The sequence below is a fragment of the Puntigrus tetrazona genome, chromosome 12 (genome assembly GCF_018831695.1).
Source record: "Puntigrus tetrazona isolate hp1 chromosome 12, ASM1883169v1, whole genome shotgun sequence".
NCBI lineage: Eukaryota > Metazoa > Chordata > Actinopteri > Cypriniformes > Cyprinidae > Puntigrus > Puntigrus tetrazona.
Genome location: NC_056710.1, coordinates 5,542,712 through 5,569,330, shown reverse-complemented (window position 1 = coordinate 5,569,330; position 26,619 = coordinate 5,542,712). Strand labels below are relative to the sequence as shown.

Here is a 26,619-nt window from a genome sequence, read left to right as displayed (position 1 = left end):
TCTTTTCTATGTCTACTCTTCAGATCTGGAGGGGGATAAAGCATGCCATCTGCTCTCCTGTGCTTCTGCACTGTGTTCTTTAAACTTTGAGGGAAACAGAAGAAACTACAGATGTCTTCCACTCTCTCACCAAACTCCAGTGTCACGCTGTCCTGTCTTTCTGACTTCCTGTTACTGCCTGTCACCTGTTGCCTAGAAACACTCCAGTACCATCCCATGGTAACATTTTTAAACTGATTTAGATTTTACTGATGTTGGCTATTTGTAATGGGTTTTGGCTCTTTAAACCCAGCATAGAAACTGAAAAAAAAAAAATTGAGTTTCAGAATTTACTCTCTCATGTCTTTTTGAACCCGTATGACTTTCCGTTTCATGGAGCGCAAGCAGAGACGTTCAGAAGTTCGTATTGTTTAATGCCAAAAAAAAGGACCAAAAAAGCATCATGAAGATAGTCAATCCGGCTCATGCACTATACGCAGATACCTGTCTGCATATTCAAACATGGAGCTTGGCACACTTCAGGTAGATAAATCAAGTCAGACTCTTCGGTTCCTTATAATAATTTACAAATTGTGGTTCTAATCATATTGAAACAGTCACTATGCATGACCATTTTAAACTTTCTTTTTTCGTTTTCTAATGCTAAGAAGCCTAGACTTTACCTTCCCTGCAGATAGACAGTCTTGACTTCCCCTAAAAGTTTAGATGAAATATCCCAGTGGAAATCCCAGAACGATGTATTCTCTAGCATTCCATGTTTATCATGCTAGTCCGATATCTATAATCTTGCTGCTTTTACTATCATCCATAATATTCATGCATAACCATATGAATGTACTTTTACATAACGAAAAATAAGACATTGCTTGTAGGTGTTTAATGTAGTTATACTTTTCATAAGCACATTGCTGAGTGAGGCGAGGCAAGGTCATTTTAGTAAAATATGTATTATATATCATTTGTAAATCTTATGCGTAAGTGGAACACCGTTTGAATGCACTGAGCTGAGGATAAATATGTATGTATATAATGTATATGACAGCACTATTTTGCCCTTTTGACTGTAGAAATAAATAACAGTCATAAATAAGCACAAATAAATTTTCGGGGTTAGGAATTAAAATAAATTTGTACTGAAACTGCGTCAAATAATGCAGCGGGTAAAACATACAAAACCACAACGGTCAAAGTCAAATTTCCATTCATTTTTATATTACAATAATCTTACAGTATAAAGGTTCACTAAGTGATTTTTTTTCTCTTTATGATTTGGTGCCTAATGTCAAAGTGGACTTATAAGGACACGTATGGTTCGAGTTTTTATCGTTTGAAATGATTTTATTTTAATACAAAATAAAAATTTGAAATTACAAAATTAGATTTATGTTCAAAAATAAACAAGCATTCTAAATAGAAAATTAGTATTTATTGGGTAATTTCTGGTATTCTGTGCTTTTGGACATCATAAAATGAGAAAAATCAAACAATTAGTAACTTCTTGTGAAATCATAAAAAGACGTAAAACACTGATTTGCAAATGGGTCTTTATTAGTAGACTATCAGGTTAGTAGAATAAACTGACCTGATGCACTTGGGTCGTTTATAGTTAGTGCTGGGTAGAATAATTGACATTGTAGTCAGTTACTGATTGCAAATTACATGATAAAAATTGTAGTTACTAATAAAATCTATTACATTACACGTGTTAGCTAACTCGTTTATCACTTTGATTTAAATAGGATAATCTTATACCATATTAATATAAAAATACAGAGGAAAATATTTAATGCACATGATTTTGCTAATAACAACGAATTAAATATTACAGTAAGTCAAAACTGCACAGTTTCCAAAACTGGGATTTGTGAAGAAACAGCAGGGATTTGTGAATTTAATGAAAAACGAATTGTTTAGTACATCATAAAAATTCTAAATTACAATTTTAAAATAATATATAGTCATGTAATTAATTGATTTGTTCTGATTACAAGTGCTTTAAAATGTAATCTAATTACAAATAATTACATAATCCAGACTACATGTAATCAGTTTCTACCCAGCTCTGCTTATAGTCAACATAAATTGAACTATTAAAATAAGGTGTTACTAATAAATTAAAACGTTCATGCCCTGTCATAGGAGCAACAGTTACTTACGATTTTAATGTATGGGCATCATGTATCCAGATCCAGACCCCTTTTGTCCATTTAAAAGCATATCTGCCACTAAATTATTAAAATGTGTATTGTTATTAGCGACAGAAAAGGCACAGAATACCAAGAATGACCATACTCATAAATCATAATCACAAGAAACAACATATCAGCTCCACGCTGCTTATTAATTATCATGCAGAGCCAGTGGGAAACAAGACACCCACTGAATATTGACATTGGACGATGCAGTTTCATTCAAACTGAAAATGCAAAGTCAGACTGACCCATTTCAACTCTGATGTACATTTTCATGTCAGACGCAAAAAATTCTAACTCAAATTGTACGTATGGAAATTTTATTATTAGACTTTTATAATGTCTCTTTAACTAGCAAAAACCCATTCTTAAATTACATTATCCTTAAGGAATGGTGGGTATACAATATTAAGTATTAGCAACGGATTCAAAGAATTCTGTAATATTCTGATTTGATTAGAAATCTAATTCAATATATGCAGCATTTACCCTCATGTAAGCTAACCTGAAGTCCCTCTCGGCTAATGTTAGCACTTTATTTCTAAGGCATAACGGGGACCTGTTCATGCCGTTGTATAAATATTCAGACTATACTAACTAAGGTTTAAGAGAATGGGACTAGCCAGAGCATATTTGTAGAAAACTAATGTACCTTTTTATAGAATTACTTTAAAATTAAGCATTTTTAACCTTTTCGACTTTTAAAAATGAAAAAAAAAAAACAGTAGAGGAGAAATGAACCGGTAACTGAAATAAAGTGAGTATAGTAACCAGTGGATACTTCTATTAACGGTGATCTAATCGGTTTGGGATATATCTACAGTATGAGTCAGTAGGAATGCGTGCGCTTTTCCATACAAACACTACATCTGGCCACATGTTGTCTTATCACAATAATTAAAAAAAAAAGTATCCCTGCTAACCCAAATCAAGTAACGGTAAATTAGCAATATTCGTTAGTTCAGTTCAAAATGACATTTGGTATTCTATTTTCATGTGCCTTCAAAACTACCTTAATACTTCAGTAGAGTTACATTCACCAATGATCTGCCTGTTCCAAAAGTACTGGTAAATGTGCTCATGTGCAATCCTATGACTTACAGTACAGCCAAAAATTGGATCTAATAGTAAAATTATATATATATAAAATGCGTTTTCTATCCAGTCATGTATTCTCTGATAATGTAAATATGATGGATCCTATAAAAAAATTCAAAAAACACACACACACACACGATCACACATCTACACCAAAAATAGAGCATGTGCAGGACTCCAAAGAATGACACACATTCTCACTGGGCAATTATTATTTTTTCCTTATTGTTGCAACGTGAAAGGGACATTCCAACCTACAACATCTTTAGCCCATTTCAGGCAATTGATAGTTTGGTTTGCATGTTTTTGAGCCACTGAAACATTTGTGTTAACGGACCACCAACTTGATAGATGCTGAGAGGAATTATTACGGACAATCTATTAACGTAGCTGATACCATATTTTAAATATATTGCCTTCAAGTCACATTCCAACAATTCATTCCAATCACTGTGTATTTCATTCACTGAGTTCCAGTGTTTTAGCAATTTTTTCCTTCGGTGTGAATTTTAAACTGTAGATTTCTACGTCTAAAGAGTTATTAGAGAAATATTATACTTTGTAGTAATTTTCAGTCTGTTTGACTAATGGATTGAATGACATCTGAATCAGGTTCAGCTAAATCTCACTGCAAATAAGAATTTTCCTCTATGATGCAACTCGATCTCACTTCTGGTGGCTTGTAATTTTCTCAATAACGTTAATTAGCACTGTGGTAGGAAAAAAAAAAAAAAAAAAAAACATCCCAGAAAAATGTAACAGCAGTTTTCTTCTTTCCACGACTAACTTGATGAGCAGGCTGCCAGCAAATCAAAGCTTGTTTTGAAAAATGTTTCTACGTTTCAGACGAGAATTTCTCAGAATGTATCAGCCGTAAACGATGAAATTCACATCAACAGCAAAAGAGTAGAACAATGTTTCTTTATGTATATTATTATTGTCTGTACGCAAAGGTCTAAATGTATTTGTAACGGAAAACAAATGTACTAGGCACAACTTTTGTCACGATTTCACAAATACAAGTATCTACTGTGTATCAATATGTAGTTATAAAACTTTAAGAGTATTCAAGAGTAGCAATGTTTTATTGTATATTTGTGTATAACAACTGCCATAAAAAAAACATAACATGAGGATTCCTGGAGAAATGTCTTCCGGGGTGTGAGACTGTGTGTAAATATTCTAAAGCATAAACGAAACGAATGAAGGAGAGGTAGAAATATCATTGATTTTTGTCCTCTCTATTGCCATATAAAAATAGATTCCACTCAGCATGCGTGAGAGTGAAATGTTGAAAACAACTCATCTCTTTTTTTTCTGTTCTGACAAGATGCAATGTAATTTTTTTTTTTTTTTTAATCTTAAAAACACTGGGAATGTTGACGAGATACTTGCAAGTTATTAAGCTTAAATAAAGAAAGACTTGAACATTTCTCACATTGTTTTTCAACTAAGTATGCAGAAAAAGCCACCTTTGTTTAAATTCCCGATGAGCCAATCACTGAAGATTTATAACGGTGGGAGAAAGTTAGCCAGGCCTCCAAAGGGAGAGAACGTGAACACAGCAGTCCATCTACAAAGCATCTATCCCATCCATTTTCCAAAGCTGATTAGGTCCTGGACCTAAAGCGACATTTTGCTAAAAAGCGGCTAATCGGGACAATAAGTTGTTGGGAACATTCAACTTCATCACGCTAAACCTGAAACCCCATCTACTCGTCTGCTTTTGCTGCTTTGTGTCATCACTTAGACTCAAACTTTCAGAAAAAGATTTACAATAAAGAGTTGTTGGAAGCTTTATGAATTTGACATCGAAGTCTTGAGAACATGGTGTAGTTTGTTAAAAAAACTAAAAGGGTTACTCCACCTCAAAATTAAAGTTTTGTCAATTACTCACTCCCATGTCATTTCAAACTCAGGAAAAGCTTTTTTTAAAGACAATTTAAGATAAGAAAACCAGCTCGACTCCCAAGAAAAGGCCCAGAAAAGTATGCAAGACATAATCCATCTGTCATCAGTAGCTCAATTTGAATTTTATGAAGAGACGAGAGTCATTTTTTTTTACATAAAGTAAATGAAAACATAGACTTTAATCAACGGTTTGTCTCCTCTGTCTCTCCGCATCGCCGTACAGCCTTTTGGAGAGAGTGCTGGAAGCAAATGGCGTACACTTTTCTTTATCAGCTGCACTGTTTTCGTTCAAATCAAAGCGTATGCATATCCTTGTAGCGCAGCAGACACAGAAGAGTGTCCAGCAGATACTCTGCAAAATTTAGCAACAGTGACGCAGGGAGACGCAGGGGAGACAAATTGAATAAAGTAGCTATATTGTTTGCGTTCAATACAACGCAAACAACAAACAAGGCTTTTACGGGTTTGGAACGACGTGGAGGTGAGTGATTAATGACAAAATCAAGTTATAAAATGAATATCACAGCCCCGTCTTACTTTGAACAGTTCCAACTATTCTTGTACAACGTCAGTGTAGTTTGCATAGGAACTATTTAATTAAAAAAAAATTATTACATTAAACTACTTCATGTTCAGGCCAGAGAGGAATCATTTCTTAAAAACAGAATTATATTAATTTCAGTATGCACTTGCATTTTATTCAAACCTGGTTGTAGTCTCTTTAATATATTTACAGACATCAGCGTTTCATTTAACAGAGGATGTAGATGACATAGAAATGTACAAAATGGATGTCCAAAAAAAGAATTTTACATTTAAGGCATTGTATAATGTGAAAAGTGCTGTTCTATAGTAAACACTGCATATCAAGATGAAATATTAGCATATTTCATAGTAGAGTCCAGATTACACAGATATTTCCAGTTTAAATATACAACAAAAATTCAAAAATAAATAACCCTGAAAAAAACATTTATCAATTTATACTAAATATAGACCTCAGCATCCAAATGGACCGTTTCACCTAGAAATTACTCAGCTGAGATGTCGCATTCTGGAATATCAATTTTATGTACTTTGTTCCTAAAATATAAACTCAATTATATGTAATTCCAAAATGATCAGTATATTTGACAAACGTGAAATGTTTGAGATTAGCATCTGCTTTTCATTGAGTCTATATGTCCTAACATATCTTGAACATCACACAAACTGTTTGTTTACAAAGTTCATTAAATAAATAACAAAAAAAAAATAAATCAATGAAATCAATACAAGCATTTTACAGACCATAGTTTGAAACAAATAGACTACAGTGCATAAGGTTATACATATGTATGTAAGATAAAGAGTGGATGTAATGTTGCTGAATTGTTGATTATTTAGTTATTATTTAAAAAAAAAAACAAATCAAGCCAAACCTCATAGAACAAAATTATTTTGTAGTTGCATTTAGAACACTGACACATTTCTTGACATTTTAAGACAGAGTATCAAAACAAAGAACTAAATGTGATCAGAGCAGGTAAACAATGTGTAAAAAAAAAACTATAAGACTTTGAATATGCATTCATGTGGAGAAATAAAAGTCCAAATATTAGATGGTAAATTAAGTCCCAAATTGCTTAAACTGAAGATATTTTTGAAAGTCATTATTTCTGCCAATCATTGTGAAAAAGTGTTTCCATCACTCATTCCATTTAAATCTCAATGAATATTGATCATGAGTAAAATATAAAACTACCCAAATAAGCTACATTATAATGTAAAATGTTAACAATCGGTGGTCCTTGTACTTTTGTGTCCATTCCTTTTTCCTTTTTAAAATTAAATACAGATCTTTAAATGGTTTTAACATTCAGATCCAAGCTCATTCTCCTTATACAAAATTTAAATTGAAAATCAGAAAAAAGATAAATCATAAATTCTAGCATGCTTTACATTTAATATACAGGTGCAAAAAGCATTAATTCTTTTCTGTGGGCTGTATCCGACTGCTTTCACTGAGAACTCGTAAGGAATTTATATTTTTATAATTATTCAGCTATAGTTTCTCAAAATATCTCTTACATGAGAACATGTATGAAATATTAATTACACATATACATTTTGTGCAATTAATTAGATGTTTCCATAGCAGGAGTAAAAATACATTTATTTTATATATTCATATAAAAATGTATTCATAATGTATTCACATTTTGACCATTTCTAAAAAAAAAATACCTCCATACAATCCATAGTACAATCTTTGTTGTCACGGTTAAAAAAAAAAAAAAGGAAAATGGTCACTGTCTATAAAATGGAAAAAATGCATTGCATTTATTTTAATAGGCCTATCGGTTTTAAAAATAAATGTCCAATCACGCTTTGTTCCAATCGAAAACCATGTCTGCATACCTTCCAATTTTATTGGAAAAATTTGAATTCAAAGAAGAAAATTTAGTTTGACTTTTTTTTTTTTTTTTTAACCAATGGACCAAAAAAAAAATCAAAAAAGAAAAAAAACTATTGGAGTTCACAGCTTAAGTATTTTATTTTCATGTATGGGCAGCACTAAATGACCATTTCTTAATGACAATTAAGTCATCATGAAAATGAAGTGACAATAAACTTTGCTGGAATACATGATGTTGTACATACAGTTTATAATTTGAACTGTGTCTAAATGTACAGTTCCTTGCTAAGTCTTTGCTAATCAGAATACAGTTGCACTAAAAAAATAAATAAAATTTAAAAAACTATGTGATCTGAGAAGCATTTTAGCAAAGATTAAAAAGACGGCGCATATAATCCCGGAGTACTAAGATTACATTAATTAGTCTTATTGAACTAAACAAATTATGTTTTGGAATACGTTTTAGAAACAATGCTTTTATAATCAAATTATTAAAGAAGTCAAAATTCTGCTACTAATTCACTGTCCAAAATGTGATGTGTAAGTATTAAAGCTGTAACCTCCTTTTTATATATACACGAAGAAAGTGAGTTAAAATTTTCGATTTTTAAATTAAGTCAAAAATAAGGCGTTTAAATTTGAGATTTTCTTAAACCAAATTGCCAGAAGGTACTCAGACCTATTAACCTTTGTTGTCAATGTCTTTCATTTTGTTTTTATTGTTTCTATTGATACAAAGTGTCATGAACAAAAATAAAAATATGGTGGGAAAAAAAACATAAATGCTGGGATACGAGTTTGCTGAAAGCAATAAGCATTGTGAAATGGTGCCACGCAGATGTGAATAAAAATGCTAGTTGTAAGATCATAGCAGAAATGTGAATGGAATGCAGCTTTATTTTGATCAGTGCAATTCAAATGTGCTTATTTGTAATCAGTATACTTCTACGTGTATATCTATCAACGTTATAAAGATTGCTGAAAGTCTGGTCAAGTAAAGTGCTCAGTGTCAGTTTTTTTTTCTCTATGTATTGAACAGTTGAGTCAATACTTTGAAACTTTAACGACCATATCGATTAAAATACAATTATATGATCTTAAAAGATTAAAATACCGCAATAATGCAACTAATCCATGAAATTATCTAAATGTGTGCACTTTGGTCTTCTTTTTTATGATTTCTTGAGTGACTTCAAAACTTATCTTCACGTGACAAAATGTGACTTCGCTCGCTCTATGTGCTATTGAGAGAGAAAGCGTGACTTGGACAAAATTCAGTTCCACGTACCTGCCTTACAATTTTAGTTTGTCCACGTAGTCCACAGAAAACCAAACATTGTTCGTCTGCTGCTTCTACATGAGTCCACAGCATGGCTCTTTCGTATTAGTCGTGTCTTCTTCTGGTGCTCTCAGCTTCAGCAAAGGTGGATCTCCGCTAGCCTGGGTAAAGTACACTGCACTGGGGGACACATCCTGTTGTACTGATTCAGGAGACTCCTGGGGTACTTCAGGAACGACCTCATCTTGAGGGTCTGCAGACAGGGGTATAGGAGGTGCTGGATGTTTCTGCAATTTAGCTGCAGCTCTCTGGCGTTTGAGATCTGCGAGCGTGTGGTGAGATCTCTCTCTGCTCATGCTGTCTCCTCCAACGGCAGCCGAAGCGAGCTGATAGGAGGCGCTGCGATCCATGCGCCCCCCACCCTGGAGTTCTCCTGGAAGTGAAGAAGAAAACGAAGCCGTACTGCCGTTTCCCAAAACTTGAGCTCCATTTTCCACTTCGCCGACCTCTAATGGAGGAACAGGGCTCGCATTAGAACCAGACACCTAATCCAAAGAAGAGACAAGAAAATTGAGCAAGTTATCTGTACACATAAAGCACAAAACAACTAAACTAAATTCATTTTGTGTTTTACACAGAATGGCTCAAAACCATGACATTTCCAGCAGTTGAAAATCTGAAAAAAAAAAAACTTTTGATCGCACGTATCATGTACAGTTGTATTTCTGCCAACACACTGTTCACATAGTTATTCTTTAGTTATACCACTTGACATTTTATGAAATTTGGCACATTTGCTCAGAATATCTGTTTTTTTCTATTCACACCAGGCTTAGTGAAGTTTGGACATTGTGTTCATAAGCTAATTAATCATTATGGGCCACACGCACAAATATTTGGGCCCATGTTTGCTAAATAATTAAGTCAAAACTCTTTTGATAAGCTTTTGTTGGAAGCATGTCTACATAATACATTGGAATTTATCCTTGATTTACATGAGGTTTGCTACGTAGGCCTGGCCGAGGATAAATTCAAGTTTATAAATATGTAAATATACAATTGAAACCTTAAATCCATATAACCATTGGATATATATCTATGGGATATCAAAAACATTCTAATCAGCAGTAGGTTATGGAGTTAGCAACTTACTGATCCACCTAATTTTGGGTAGATGTGTCTACATATGCAGGTTTTGGGGCAATCTGACCTGATTTTGAACTGATCCACATTTATAGGATCAGAAGGTTTATCAGAAGGTTTCAAATGCTAAAATGGAGATGACATTTTTAAGCCAATTTCTCACCAGTGCAGCGTGCAGGTTTAGCTCAGCATCAGTCTGTCGGTCTTCATCATCATCCAGAGCATCTGTCTGTCTTCCTCTCTCCTGCCACACTTTGGCTTCCTTCTGATGCTCTCTGCGGTACAGACTGCTGCGCTCGTTCACGCTGGTGCGCCTCACTACTTTACTGTAAATGCAAACAACACAACGAGAGGTCAGAAACCATTTAAGGTTTTTTCATATTATCACAGTTAATTTTATATCACAATGACCAAGATTTCTGCAAGTGTGCAAAGCACTGATCTCTAGCACTGTGCTTTTGACCAAACATGTTTCAATATATTTCACAGAGTAGTCAAAAAGTGTTTCATCACAGATGCAGCCTGAAGAAATTAACATTGGACTTTGCAAGGGTCAGTGGTGTCATGAACTTTTTTTTTTTTATTAAGTTTTTCATGTGTTTTACCGCCAAGCAGCAACATAAATGACAAGCTTTCAAACTCCACAAAGCAATTTTTAAAAACAATTACGCCTTTGCTGAAGTAACAGCTTCTTATTAAACCTAAAGAAAGAAAATATATTACACTTCATTTTTAATACAACTGTCACAAGCTGTTATCGACACTCACCCTCTGCTGCCCGTGCTGGACACTCGTCTCTGCAATGTGTTCTTGTGCTTGTCCTGACCCTTCATGATGGCATCGTGTTTGTGTTTCAGCTCCATCATTTTGGCCCGGACCTCCTCATCAGTGCATACATCTACAGAATAAAAAGTACTGTGAAGCCTCCAGTCAAGTCACTACTGATCAAACATTTGGGATGCTTCATACCAAGAGGCGTCTCATCCAGCTCAGACTTGGCGTTTAAATTCGCACCATTAGCTACCAACAGCTCCACCATCTGGATCTACAAGTAAAAAAAACACAGAATTAATTAATCTATTAAATGCTTATTATTACTAAGTGTACTATTTATTACTTTCTCAATGAAGCAGGACATTAATAAAACTAAAAATAATAATAATAAGCGCTTATCATCCTTTTTAATTCTAGACGGTTGTCTATTTTATGTTCTTAACAAAAAACGATATATGCCCCCTAGCCTTCATAAACATTGCTGCTCTTATTTTCTAAGTTTAAATAAATAAATTGAATGAAAAAAAAAATGATTATACAATTAAAGGAATTTACACAGCATGTTTTTTCACTGCCTAAGTAGCTAGTGTCATATGACATATGGTATATTATCAAACTGTAAAATGTGTTACTGTGCAACTGTAAAATGTAAAGGTATTTCAAACACACATCACATGAAACCATAACACATAACTTTCTCCAAAGCACTTTATATAAATTGCTTCCGTGCTTCATAACTTTTAACTGCTACAGCTTGATCTGTGGCCCTCACCACTATTCAAATATTTTATGAAGTTTTAAATTTAACTTCATACTACTTACTACATATGCAACTATGGAAGTTGAGACACACTTTATATTTATGATATTTTGATTAGATCACAAGGTTAAAGAGTACAATAAGACCGCTAACATGCCAGAAAATACAGTCACGTGAAAGAAAAAGGACATCCGACTTAATTACATGGTTTTCTGTATCAGGACATAATTTACAAAAGAATTTGATCCTTGGCAGGTCTTAAAATTTGGAAAATAAAACTTTAGCTTAACAACATTACATATCACAGTGTCATTGGCTTTATTTTTGTTAAATAAACAATATGAAAAAGCCATAGGAGACAAACTAAGGACATTCTATTATTCAATCACCTGTAGATCCACATTTAGCTGCAATAACTCAAAAAGTAATCATTTTCTGTATGACTACCAATCTCTTAAATTGCCCTTGGCTCACTCTTCTCAGTTTATTAAGTTTTGTGGGCATTTGTTTACGCACAGCTCTTGCCATAGCATTTCAGTCAGGATGACGTATGGACTTTGCCTGGACTATTGCAACACATTGATTCTTTCTTTTCAGCCATTCTATTGTAGATTTGCTGGTGTATTAGAGATCATTGTGCTGCTGCATAACCCAATTTTGGCAAAGCTTTAGCTGTTGATGGCCTCACATTTGACTGTAGAATAATTTGGAATACAGAGCAGTGCATAGTCAGCTAAATAACTGTTAGGCTCCCAGGTTCTGTGGCTGCAAAACAAGCCCAAAATCATCGGCCCTCCAGCAGCATGTGTTTTGGCATCAGTTTTGGCAGATTGGTGTCCGTTTTGAATGTCTTCCACTTTTGTGTAATCTTCTTTACTGTAAAATGATGGACTTCTAGTTGTTTGGAAATAGGCCTATTAGACACATAGCAGCAACAAGTGCTTCTCTAAAATGACTGCTGATGTTTTTGGCATTCCGTTAACACACACCAGATGGCTCCAGACTAACTAAATGACAAAACTTCTGCTTTTATAGAGGTGTTCACACTTGCTGATGATCAGTTAAAGGCATTTGATTAGTTGTGCCTGACATTACCCGCCCACTTAATTGCCATGTTAACAGTAAGGGTGTCCTAACGTGGTCACCCATAGATTTGGCTCACTTTTTATTAAGTTAATAATGACATGCAGTGGTATGTCATGTGTGGTCATCTGAGGTTTAATTTTCCACATTTTAAGACCTGCCAACGAGCAGATGATTATTATTATTTTTTTATTATTATGTCATGACATGGAAAACTATGGAATTCAGTAGGGTGCCCTTTCTTTTTCCACATGATGTGATCAATTTTGTCTTCATTAACTAAACTGTTCCGTGCGTCAGTTATCACCTGTCCCCAGCAGGCAGCAGCATGGAGTGGCGTCCACCCGTCAACGTCCCTGTCGTTTGGAGATATTCTCTGCTCCAACAACAGTTCCCCAACTGACGTGTATCCATTAGCAGCTGCTACATGCAGCTACACAGAGAAAACATAAGACCTTCACTTTTGGTAACATTATAGATTATCGTCCTGTCTATCTTAACTGCCATGTCTAACCAGAGTGGCCCCCTGCTCGTCCTTCACATTCAGATCAGCTCCGCTCGCAACCAGCTCCTGAAGGTCAGACAACATTGCTCTCTCCTTGGCTCCACGACATTCATCAATTCTCTCCTGAGTAATCCCTAAATACAAACATATGGATAATAGAATTTTTTGTGTCAAACCACTCAAATCTTATAGATTTGTAATAAAATTTGCCCTTGACATAAATGTTTCTTTCTTCCAAATTAAAACTTTCTGAAATATATTATTACAGCTTTACGATAGTTCTTGCAGGTGCATTACTTTTATTTACATATTTCTCCCAAAACACAACAGGTGGGTTGCAGAACACAGCAGTGACATTTTCCCAGGCGTCTTTGCCAGGATTTCTGCATTGCTTTGATATAAAAGCACCCCGAGAGCATTTTGAAAACATACGGAACCGAAGTCACACACCGATCAGTTTACATGCAAGCAAGGCCAAAATATTTTAAGAAATCCTGGCCAGGACGCATCCTGGGAAAATGGCTCTTATGGTCACCCTAGATTAAGTAGCTTCTCACTGATTTAGTGAAGAATTTGTCAGATTGATTCAAAGCTGCAAAGCCTAACTTAATCAGCATATGACTCGCTTACTGAACTGCAAGTTTGGTAATGCATCATGTTAATGCATCACGATTAAAGCCTATGCATCATTAACTTAATTTAGCCTTTAAAGGACTAAGCCTGGATTAGGCCATAGTTCAGTTAGGACATTTAATGGGTTAGTTCACTCAAAAATTTAAATTCTGTCATTAATTACTAACTCACAAGTCATTCTAAACCAGTAAAACGTCCGTTCATCTTTAGAACACACATTATAGATATTTTTGATGAATTCTGAGAGCTCTCTGATCCTTTCATGAAATCCGTTAAATAACATCAGACATCAGTGGTTCAATCGTAAATTTACAAATTTATTTTTAACCTACTCAATGATTCCCAAACAATTTCTTCACGGATTAATTTTTCCCAAACCCCTCCTATGCGTGATGCTAATTTGTGGCGATAAAGCCTAATAAAGCAGAGTTTGTGAGCCAGTGCTGCTTTGTATACAGCATTACCGGGGAAACAGCTATTTTTACCGCTCTAGGCACCTAGTGGCAAAAAGTGAATTTGAATTTTCATTTAAACCAATGTGAAAAGACCAAAAAGTGGGTGGGCCCTTTAAAACTAGTTGTAAAGATGAAGGTATCATTGCGTTGTCGTTAGAACTGAGGCTTCTATACATCTATTCTATGTATCTATCTCGAAACATCAAAAAGCGTCAAAACAGCATTTATTGTCTGAATGTCACGAAAAAAAAAAAATTATGTTTTGTTCAGTACACGAGTACCAAACTGAAAGACCATACCTAAAAATTTCTGTATGAATACATATACCCCTACTGGTTAGTCAGTGAGGTATAGCTAATGTAATAATGGCAAATAATGTAAAAATATATTTTAAAATGAAAAAAATGACCAGGATTGTTCTAGAGAATTAGTCTGCTGTACTAACAAGCTCTTTAAATGCAAATATAACACAAAGTATTTTAGAATATATTACACTATATTTTATAGTATATTAAAAGAAACCCTCACCCTGCTCTGCCATGATCATCTCTATGAGTTCTAGTGTAGCCTCATCCTCGCACAGATCATATGGCATGTTTCCATCTGCATTCACCGCCAACAGGTCTGCACCTCTGAACACATGAACTCAAGACGGTCTGCATCACAACACTATTTATACAGCAATACACTGCTTTTCAAGCCAAGATTTTTTGTCTTGTTTTCAGCCAAAATATTTACAAATTATTGTCTTGTTTTCAGAAAAAAAAGTCAAAATTATGAGACTTTTGTTTAGATATAATCTGCCAATGCGGTAAGCAAAATAATCTTATTCAAACAACAGAAAACAAGATTATCTTGTTTATCCCATTGGCAGATTATTTTGCTAGTTTCAAGTAAAAAACGATTTAATTTTGACTTTAAACAAAAGTCTTGAAAATCGTTCATGATTTAAGAATTTTTTTATATTTCGGCTGGAAACACGTCTCGGCTTGAAAAGCATTTTTTGCAGTGTAAAAGTCAATATATACACATTTATATATTTACACAAGAATAAGCAGTAAAATCAGCACAATAAATATATTGAGACTCACGCTTCTATCAGCAGCTGGACGAGGTCAGTGTGTCCGCAGGTGGCCGCTGCATGTAAAGGGGTCCATAACTCACTGTCACACGCATTCACGTTTGCACCCGCATCCAGAAGACAACGCGCTATATCCAAAAAATCATCTATGCAGCTCTGCAGAGAAATGCAAGAGTTATCTGAATTATTGTCTGGGGAGAACATGATTCAGGAGTAGCAATATGACAAGAGGGTCAACTAACTGAAAGGCGATCCAACAACAAACTGACTGAATTGAAATAGTTTAGCTACTTAGAACTTTAAATAATTTAGCTTAGTTCTGATTGACAGCACTGCCATACTGTCTATTAGAGACTTCTGATTTAGTGTATTTATGTTCACATTTAACAGATTAAAATGAGCTGAAGTTCTTGTTTTGCAGCCTGTGTTTGTGTTGTTGAGCATGTACCTGATGAAGTGCAGTGAGCCCATCCTCGTTGAACAAGTCTGGACTGACTCCATTATTGAGCAACTGTCGTACTGCCAGGAGACACAAATGCTTTTAGGTCACCAATACTATAACCTATTAACATTCTGGACTTTAAGGGTTTGCCTTTAAAATTGTATTTCTGCTCAATTCACAAAGGCAGTTTTGTACGTAAAACTGTCTCCGTTTTTTTACGCAGTTAAAAAAACAGAAGGCCCCAAAGTTGTTTGGATCCAATGTTCTGAACATTTATGCAGAACAAATAAAGTCTTGACATGATTGTGAGTAAAAATAAAAAATTAACTATACCTTCAAACTCTGTTAGAACTACAAGAAAGCCAGCACTGAGAAGCAGTTTAGAGTTAAGCATTCTGATTGATGAAGCATGATAAAAAAACAAAATGTTTATAACGATCAACAGGATTTATCTATTAATTCTGTGCACTATATCTAAAACTAGCAATGCTTCTTTTTTAATTGAGAATATCTGATTAAAAATATATGATACTAAGTACACTGTTGGATAAAGTATTTACTTTTTCCTAAACAAAAACAAATCAGAATAAAATGTAAAAATGTAAAACATAGAATTCTGAGACACAAAAAAATATGATTCTTCAACATGACAAACTAATGTTAGCTATTAACAAACAGTAACTATTTCATAATTATCTTATGAATAATCCAGGCCAATGTGCCTCAGTTTATGCGGTTCAAATTCAAATCCAAAATGTAGATTTTTGATACCTGTATTTATTCTAAAAACAGAGGATATGGGTTACAAATCTACAAACAAAGATTGATAAATTAAAGTCATAGTTTATGAATCTGTGGTAGAATTATTCAAATGAAATTTTAATTTAGTCAATATGGTTTACAATGTATGAGTATATGAGATAAGATTATTGGCCCTACAAAAATTAAATTGTTAAATTATTTAGACATTTTTACATTTTGTATAGCCTACAAATCAACTTCTGTAAAAATACAGTAAGATTATATTTTCTAATTGTTTTTATTTTTGTTAAAGTATGTAGTCTTTATTTCCAGAGTAAAAAGGCACAAGGTAACATGTGATCACAGTGTATGTAAATCACAACAGAGGAAATTTACATGTAAGTCTTGAAGGTAGAGTTGCAAGTAACTATGTTCCGAGTAAGAGTATAAAATGGTTGTGGAAAAGTCTGGATAGCTGGAATATGTTTTTCATTTCAAAAAATGAAGTTTTAAAAGGTGTGCGTGGACTTTTTACAGTCATTGCAATAAAACGAAACGACTGCAATATTGTTAACCCTTTTCTCTTACCCTCCTCTACATCATTCCTGGCTGCAGCCTCCAGCAAAGTCACACTGGTGTTGAAGGTTACCCTTCTGCTTTTCTTCACCCCATCTCCCTTGTGATTGCCCTTTTGACCACGGGCACTGTCCTTCTCCATCTGAGCCCAGCCTTTCAGCTGCTGCGCCCGTCTCTTCTGTGCATGCTTCAGGCGCTCTGTGGCCGAGAGACGGCCGATAGTTGCCATCTCCGCTAGCAGCTCAGCATGCTCTGCCATATCTTTCAAGTCAATGCTATCAACTCCTTCACAATTCCTTCTGACACCACAAAGACTGTGGCTTCTGCTTGGATCTTCTGCTGACTCCTCTCATAGGCATTCGACTCTTTCACACTTGCAATTCTGGCATCCAAACGTCTGATGAGAGCTGCAAACAAACTGGAGATCCAATGGGGTGATGTAGAGATGTAGATGACTGCCAATGACGGATCATATTCTTAATAACTTTTTCTATATAGACCAGGAAGACAAGTTCTGTAAAGAAAGAGCGCAAAGTTCTCATGTCATGATTTGAATACTGTTACAATTGCAGTATGAATATTCTTCTTGAACTGTGTTACGGACAACATTATACAGTTTAAATAAGAAAATATTAGGCATTCAAAATAATAGAGATCTCTGGGATACTTTGTGTGTGAAACAGATAGCACACAGCTCTCTAAAAACAGAGTTTACTGCAAGTAACATTTTTAAATAATTGGAACGTAAATTGTTAAAAACAGATTTTGGAAACAGTGCCTTAGGTCAATTAAACAGAAATCAAATTTACCTTCACCATTTGAATCAAATGTTGTGTTTGAGAAAAAAAATTAAACTCAACTTTTTGACGTCTAGAATGAACACAGAAAGCCCATAATCCGAGAATGTTACAACACCTAATTTCAATTTGCTAAACCTGTCATTCATTGCCAATTATGTAGCAAATCACACCCAGATCCATTATACAGTTTCCGAAGCTGGGAGAGGAAAAAAAAAAAAAAAAAAAAAAAAACCTAATTCATTGCACAAAAGTACTATATATATATTATAAATGTATATGCTGTTTAATGTTGGAAATTATACTGGAGTTTTGGAATGAAAATGTTTAACTGGCTAATTTATATACCAAGCAACACACAACAGTTTTCCAAGTACAGGAAGAATAGGTTGTAAATGATTTTCTTAAATGCAGCTCAACATGGAACAATCCACAAACACTTCTCACCATGGCTGTCTTGACATGGTAACTAACCTTGCGTATCTGTCCTGGTAAAACGCTTGTGTCAACTTGATGGTTTTGTAGAATTGTACAGTAAAAAATTAAACATTAATATATATTACTTATTTAATATTATGTCAATGAAAGTTTCAGATACTTTCTTGATTGTGTGCAAGTTCTTTCTTTAAATTGCAAATCAAACCAAAAGGAACAGAAAGTATTAAGACAAATATCTGCTAATATTGAGCAGTGCTTTTGGTGCCTAGCTCTAAACCTACTGTATTTGTACTAACATTGTTTCACTTTTCTCTTCTATTTGCCCGGATTCTTAAAAGGGAGAGTTGTTTCAAAAAAAGTATATGTTTCTTTCTTTCTGCTAAACAACACACATACACAATTTTTTTTTTTTTTACTTTGGTCTCCAGACAGCTGCTGGTCCCCACTGACCCCCATAGTATTTTTTTTTTCAATACTTTGGAAGTGAATTGGGGTCAGAAACTATTATGTTATCCACAATCTTCAAAATATTGTCTATTCAAAAGAAGAAACTCCTACAGGTTGGAACAACATGAGGTTAAGTAAATGAAGACAGACAGTCAGAATTTTCATTTTGGGATGAACTATTCCTTTAAGAATATGGGCATTAGAGACCATAAAACCCAGAGAATACAAACTTGTTAGTGTAGCATCAATAATTTAAATTTACGTGAAAAAACTATTTTCCTGACTCTTCCTATAGTGTGTGTTAGTTAATCTATTAGGTGTGGCTTGGAGTAACTACATGACTTATTGCACATCTAAATTCAAACTTAAGCTGACAGAAGCAGACAACAGGATACAGATCAAATTACGTTTTCAAATAAAGATACAGATCAAATTAAGTTTTATCATAATTTGTCACAGAGCTAAACAATAATTACTTACATGGTACAATATTAGAAAGCTAGCCTAGGAAACAAGATAAAGCAGATTTGAAATGCAAAGAAGAGGAAAATGTGTGTGTGTTTGTTTGTGTGTGTGTATGTGTGTGATGTTGAATTTACAATTGTCTGAAAAGCACCTGTTATTTTTGGAGTCTGACTATGAAACCTAATGTTGTTTTTGCAATATTTTTCCCATTTTTAATTTTAGATTTAATATTATTACATTAAGATCATAGCATGAATTCTCAATCAAGAGTGTTACCAAAAAGTTCTAATGTGTGAGGCGGTGCAAGCCACTGCCCCTCACCCCTTCAAAATCTTTAGTCACAGCCACCACATTTAACACGAACACAAGCAAATGAAGAGCCCTGAAGAGCAGCATCTCTCTCTCCCTGACCTGCCTTCACTGGTGACAGTCAGGTAATGACTTTCTTTGCCCTAAGATCCTGCATAGTTTGTCACCATTGTGAAATTAAACCACTTTTAAACCATCTCCATACATAATTGGTAGGAAAAAGTCCCCCATCAAGCATTAAAGGGATAGTTCACTCAAAAATAATTCCTCTATTATCATTTACTCAGCCTCAAGTTGTTCTTCCATTGAGCACAAAAGAAGGTAGGAAAGGTGATAACCAAAGAGTTGACAGTAGCCACTGACTATGAAAAAATGAGTGACACATCAATGCATTCCACACAAATTGACTTCTGTACAATTGACATCATCGTTCCAGCCATATTAGCGTCCAAATGGTACAAAAAAAAAATGTTTCGTGAATTTACTTCCAATAGTGTCACCTGATTTCCCACAAATTGAACAATATTGCAGGAGTTCATCCACTGCACTGCACATGGAATCTTTTGTCATCCTAATTCTTCATTCATTTCAAAAGCATGAGAATTATTATTCTTTTTTTTAATTATTTGGCAAATCATGAAAGATGTTAGACATTTGTTCATGAATCAGACAAAAACCACAGGTCACACTGTTCATACTGCAATCTCTTCTCTCATAGTTTTATCTTTCCTCACATTTAGTTGCGTCTCAACTTGTTTTTGTTGGGCAAAGTAAAGAGAATGAAGTATTCATTTTTAAATATGGCATTTCAAAATGTCCGACCCCGAGGTAAATATGAAAAACTACTACATTTTTTGGCATCTGCTAACTGTATCAACGTCACCAGTAGCTTGTATTCTTTCAAATATATATTTGTATTTCATTATTCTCTGCTAAAAATGAATGTGCAGCCAAACTGTAAGGCCTACAATCATTAAATGAATGGGATAGCATTACTATTGGCCGCTAATGAAACTAGTAGCAACTATCACAGTCCTCGAATGGTTCAAGTCACACTTCGAAAGGAGTGATGTCTTTGTGAGCACATGTAACTAGAAGTTTGAGGAGATATCCAGGATATGCTGAATAGTCACATATTTTGTAGCAAAACAATGACAAATAACCAAATTGCTTGCCATAGCTATGCAAATGATAACCACATCTACTCTCACCCTGCATAATGACTACCTTTGATTCCTTAATAGTTATATGGGCAAAGGTATGTTTTCAAAAAAAGTTTGTGACAATAAACAATTGCAAATAAAAGCCATCTGAGCATTTGTTCTTGGATTTCTGACAGGAAGATTCTTTAGAGATCATGGATCAATCATTATCAAAACCATTGAACTTTGAAAGCAGCATGACTTTTGCTGTACTAATAATGACTTGACACGTGTAAGGTGTGATTCTGGGTAAAAAGTAAAAGTTGGAGCTGACAACGGACGACAAAACTACAACAGGTGTAGAAACTGAAGCAACCAGTCTAATAAACATAACTCTTGTTTATCTCAGAGGTTTCCATACATTCTATTAATATTCAATGTTGTTAAGAATCTGTACCAATAGCAATGAAAATCAATAACTTTGATACCACATTAAAAACTCCTATTAGTTTGACCATGTAGTGACAAAAATAATATTTATAGATCAAAAATACCAAAACTCAGTAATAAAATTATAAGCTTACTTTTGTTTGTATTGATGTTTGACTGTTATTAATAATACAATAGATTGCAGCTGGTTCATTAGACTTCATTTATATTGTAAGACCTCTTCACATATTTCTGATATATTATAACATATTAAATCTTTTGTCTCATCTGTTTACAATGATCAGAAGCCAAATTAGGTTATTTCTTGATAGTACTAGTACTGGTAAAGTATTGATGTCACTAGCCAAAAGCAGCATTTCCATTATTGATTTTCATTGCTATTGGTACAGACAGCTGACTTCTTAACAACATTGAATATTAATAGAATCTTGCCAAAACAAATGATATAAAATTCTGAGATTTATTTTTATTAGATCATTATCCAAAAAAACTGAAGCCCCAATACTGAATAATTCTTAGATATTATTCAGACGATGAATCAACCTATTATTTAGAGAACAATAAGTAGCCTATTCTTTGCATTAACTGAAATGTGCATATTTCAAAAATGTTGATTTACAAGATTAGCCTATTAATCTTGTACATATACATTGAACAAAAGAGACTTCATTAATACCTGCTTACCACTAAATTATTCACATGTTTAAGTAGAGGAAACAAGCATTGAAGGTATGTCATACTCGGGCTTATGACCAAAGACATTACAATAAGATTATTCATTATTATAAATCAAATAGATGACATTACACATTCTATGAATCAGTTTTAAATTCATTACTACCCTTTGTCTGGCTGAAACACATGGAATTTGTGACTTGTGTTATTACTTGACACAAGCTGTAAACTGTAATTGAAAAATCAAAAGGATCAAAAATATAAAATATATAAAACCTATAACTTATGCAATTCATATAAGCATTATAATTGCAGAAATCTTTCTTTTGATGTCTTACATGACCATTTGGTAACATTTGAAGAACCTCACTCAGAGGTGACTTAACAACACTCTAAGAAGAAGATTCTTATAGATATAGTTGTCTTAATATAAGTGTTGATAAGAGGCTGTTGATAAGTAAACAATGCACAGTATGCATGCACGTGACAAGCCAGCTTCTTTTAGCCCAATTTCTTTTCTTTTTAGTCCAGAGTAAACCGCAGATAAAAGACATTCATTATTCATAGGCACTAAGAAGATTTAGATTTGGAACAGAGAGTGACGAGTTCTCCTAATCCAAATGTTCTGGACCGGATCAACTCAGCTGTATAAAGACTCATTCACACCAAGAGTCAAACGAAAATCATGTCACGTGCTATGCAAGACACTTTGCCATCTGACCAGATATCAATCACAGTATAATGGCAATAAGTAAAATCTACATAAGCTAAAAAAAAAAAACCAACTGTTGTAATAAAAAAACTTACCATTTACCAAAATATTAAATTTGTTTAATAATTGCTTCTAAAAAAACTATTTGAAAACAGTTATGATGGTGAATGGGGCAAATTTATGTGAAAATACTCACCGTTTCAATAGTATCATCACAAGATTGACATGATCTTAAAAGTGGAAAAATCCAGTTAGTAACTTAACAGCCAACAAAACAGCAAAACATCTCTCTAACCTCTCCCTAACTTTACAAATGCTGATTTAAACACCCTTAAAGCACAAATTCACGTATTTTAACTTAACAAATAATGTCCTAAAAGCGTATTTACAAATTTCACCTTCTTTAAAATCCTCCCCCAAAAATTTTTATTAAAAAATCTAACTGCGCAGTATAATCCATTAACACACTATTCTCATTGAGCTGAAGTGTTTCAGCGAAATGAGCCATAGCACATGACCGGGTTTATGGACCTGTCAAAAGAATTCAAGTTTGATTCGCTGCATCATTCAAAAAGAACAATTCATTCAAAGGATAAAACAATAAGGATTGCAACCGGCCCAGCTGACAGAACTATCTCCTGTCCTTTTAGCTCAGTGCTGCATGGATAAGGTTAAAAAAAAATTATTCATTGATCTTTTACTTACATATTTTATCTCACAAATATATTTCTCACTGAACATTACCGTAAAACTCTGTTGGCCAGCTTTCCAATTAATACTGCATATGCTCCAGAATACAGCAGCATGTCTAGACTTTAATCAAGCAAGCAGGGCTGCTGCCCCCATAGAACTACCCCAACTACATTCAATAAGTTTCTATTACATGTGTATGTTCCTTCTACTATCTACAATCACAGAGGTGCGGTGCCTGCTGATTCCTTGGAAACAGGTACAAAGACCTTTACTGTCTCGGCTGTGACCTTTTGCATAACAATCAATCAATCGAAACATTTCTTTAGACCACATCAGAAGAACGTTCGCAGGAAAAACTTCCAGGTATCTGCTGGGATAAACACGAAAGTACAATATATATGTGTAACAAACCGAACTCTTGATCAAAATGCTTGTCGTTAAAAGATGCTAATGTACCAACAGTCAGTTTTATCTTAAGTGATGGCAAGCAGACAAGGCAAAATATTAAATGTGTCATAATAAATCTGTACATTTTGAGGTCAACAACTACCAAAACTTTATTTTACTGGTCATCAGAACAGAAAGATGTCAAGCACTATATTTTTCTGTTTCTTGTTTCTTTCTAGTTATGGATGCCCCAAAGTGGAAGTATTTGCTCTAAGCCAAGGTGGCAAATGTCATTCCGGGAAAGCAGCAGAGTTTTGCTTCAAGCCTAATCAAACACACCTGAACATGCTAATCAAGGTCTGAACGGTTACTTGGAAGCTACAAACAGATGAGTTTTAATTAGAGATGAAGCTAAACTCTGCAGGGCTGCAGTTCACCATCCCTGTTCTAAGCAATCATGCGCCCCCTTAACAGTTTTTTTCCACCTTTAAGTAATTATTGATTGCCAACTTGTCACTATAAATATTTAACTTCAAAAGTTCAAAGAAGTTTGCATAATAGCAAATTTTGAGGTATCAACTAATAAGTATTTTATTATTATTGTGACCCTAACTCTATACAGCTCTTAAATGGCAGAACATGATAAACTGCTGAGCTAAAAAAAAAAAATACAGTTTATATGAAAATATGTTTATGCATAATACATATTCTTCAGCCTTTGCTGATGATCATCATTTTTTTCATTCCTGTCCGGATATATAAAGAAATATTTTAGATTTCTTATAATGTAGAAGACATGAGATATCCCTTTCAATAATTTTAAATCTAAATCGATATCTCTCTTCAACATAAAAACTAATCAGAGTTACTTGTGGTGCGATACTGTTGTAATATCTAGATTAGTTTAATGACTAGGTTCACACAATCACTGAAAACCGTATAATGGAAAACATTCAAATAAAAAAAAAAAAACATTTTCAAAAATGTATTTTTGGTAAAATATTGTGTGATTCTCTTAATAAGCTGAGCTCTAAAATACAAGCACAGCACACTCAGTTAAATACCAAGCAGTCTGTTTGGGCATATAATGTTTCCTTTCAAATTAGCCTACTGTTAGTCAGTAAACACTCCTTAGTAGTTTGCCTTCATTATTTTTTCCTACTCAAGACACATTAAAGAAACAGTTTTAAAAAATATTTAAAATGTATATTATTCGAATCTCATAAAAATACGTATTAAAAATCGTACTAATCATTACAAATTTGAGAAGACTGCTTTTAAATTGAATCTAAAATGAATATGAATAGTGAATCGAATCAAGGAACTAACCAATGGAAGACTATATTGTGGTTTGTTATGTTAAAAGCTTAGTATTTGATATATACCATGGTACTGACCGGCAATTATGTAGCCATACTAAAGTATTTGCAGGCAACAACACGGCACAATAATACACCTCGCTATGGTACACAAAATTGGTAATACAACGGTACCATGTCAAAAACTTGGTTTTATGATGGAAGATATCCAGAAAAACATGTTTTATTTGAAATGCTATTTCCTGTTTACTAGCATAATGCTAACCTGAAGTCCAGAGTTCATTCCAACTTCATTAACTTATATATTTAACGTTCAAAGAAACAGCGATCAGAGAACTCTATAAACATTAACAGTACATTGTATTAAATCAGCCATTCAAGAATAAATGCACTATTAGTGTTAATGTTAGTGAATGAGTTAGTGTCAGTGGCCTGTGATCGCACCTGAAAACACACCTGTCATTTAAACACCTGTTTGATACGTCACATTCAACGCTTTTGTCTCACCTTTTGCTTCAGTTGAACTCAATCGGTAAACTCATGTCCGTTTAATCACGCTTAAGTTCTCTCCGTTAGCTTTCAAGGGAAATAAAATAATCTCCATAACAGCCGTTGCTCCCTACGGTCCGTGTAGTCGCTCAACGCATCCCGACAGTCGGCGCTACACTCACACAAACACTGGGAAAGAGAGTGCGCGGATAGCATCAATGTTTTAAGAAATAGGAGGAATGTACTGAATAACAATTATTCAATTTGAACTCTTCGTATATTTTTAGTTCAATTTCTATTGAAGTTTATCAGCGTTGCTGTTTAAGTGTGATTTAATGTCCAGACCAACTAAGTAGCGACGGATTGCGTTATTGCGTGGTACCAGTTACATTTCTCAGCGCTGGTCAAGCTTAACCAATCACATTCGAGTACGATAACAATAAAGTTTCTTATTTATTTAATAATTTCATTGAGATTGCATGGCGTGTAGGACAGCAATTCTTTGCATTTCAGTGTTTGGCTAAATCACAACGACTTTTGTCTTATTGGTAACATTTATACACTATATAAATGTTACCAATAAGACAAAAGTCGTTGTCGATGCTCCTCAGTGGAAGTATTTGCTCTAAACCGTCATGCACTCCCTGCTCTGTCTCACAAAGAAAAAGGGGAGAAATATCCTTCTTATTTGACTATTTTCACAAAGTAGCCTAAATATGTGTCTTTGTTGCATGAAAATTGCCTGAAATTTGCTGCATACATCCAAAGTCAATGCTCAAAGATATTATTTCCCTTAATTTTGAGATTTCTAGATTAGAAGCTATTAGCTTAGCAACTTTTTTATATGAAGTCTAGTGGTTTGGAGTAGATTTCATAATTTTGGCAATTTATAGACCTTTAAGTTTTTAAGTTAACTTTATTGAAGCTTCTTAAAAGAGACCTCTATTAGCAACTGTTAGCACAATTTATAAAAACATTTGGAATCACTGGGACGGGACTTTTTCAAAAGATAGACTTTGGTATTTAGGTACTAACATACACATTCTTTAGTACTAAATATGTAGCTTACCTTTAACGTACCTTTAGTTACAATGATGCAGCCTATGCAGTGACAGCTGAGCTTTTGTTCTTTTTTCTCTGAAGTGAATTTACATATGAAAATCATGCAGGGTTGTGGACAAAAAGCTTTTGACAAATCTCACATTTTCAAGTAGTAACAAGAATT

The 26,619-nt window shown here is 34.1% G+C and overlaps 2 protein-coding genes across 2 annotated transcripts in view; one reads left to right on the top strand and one right to left on the bottom strand.

The window, feature by feature from the left end:
- adam11 (ADAM metallopeptidase domain 11) overlaps positions 1-4,723 on the top strand; it is a 36,056-nt gene extending 31,333 nt beyond the window's left edge. Inside the window, exon 27 of the mRNA XM_043253870.1 lies at positions 24-4,723. Coding sequence (XP_043109805.1) covers positions 24-39 — 16 coding nt within the window. The 3' untranslated portion in view covers positions 40-4,723. The remainder of the gene's footprint in view (positions 1-23) is intronic.
- ppp1r16a (protein phosphatase 1, regulatory subunit 16A) lies at positions 4,577-25,576 on the bottom strand. Its single transcript, XM_043253874.1, has 11 exons — positions 25,413-25,576; positions 17,084-17,585; positions 15,761-15,831; positions 15,323-15,468; positions 14,760-14,863; positions 13,153-13,277; positions 12,946-13,071; positions 10,991-11,066; positions 10,790-10,919; positions 10,185-10,347; positions 4,577-9,423 (listed from the first exon to the last, which is right to left on the bottom strand). Exons 2-11 carry the CDS (start codon positions 17,328-17,330, stop codon positions 8,953-8,955), a joined length of 1,659 nt encoding a protein of 552 aa, XP_043109809.1. The 5' UTR covers positions 17,331-17,585; positions 25,413-25,576; the 3' UTR covers positions 4,577-8,952.
- Between the last annotated feature and the right edge of the window lie 1,043 nt (positions 25,577-26,619).

Coding starts and splice junctions, on each gene's coding strand:
- ppp1r16a (XM_043253874.1), bottom strand. CDS start 17,330: ATGGCAGAGCATGCTGAGCTGCTAGCGGAGATGGCAACTATCGGCCGT. Junction 10,920..10,990: donor GCTGGATGAGACGCCTCTTG/GTATGAAGCATC, acceptor TTTATTCTGTAG/ATGTATGCACTGATGAGGAG. Junction 10,348..10,789: donor TCCAGCACGGGCAGCAGAGG/GTGAGTGTCGAT, acceptor TTGCATTTACAG/TAAAGTAGTGAGGCGCACCA.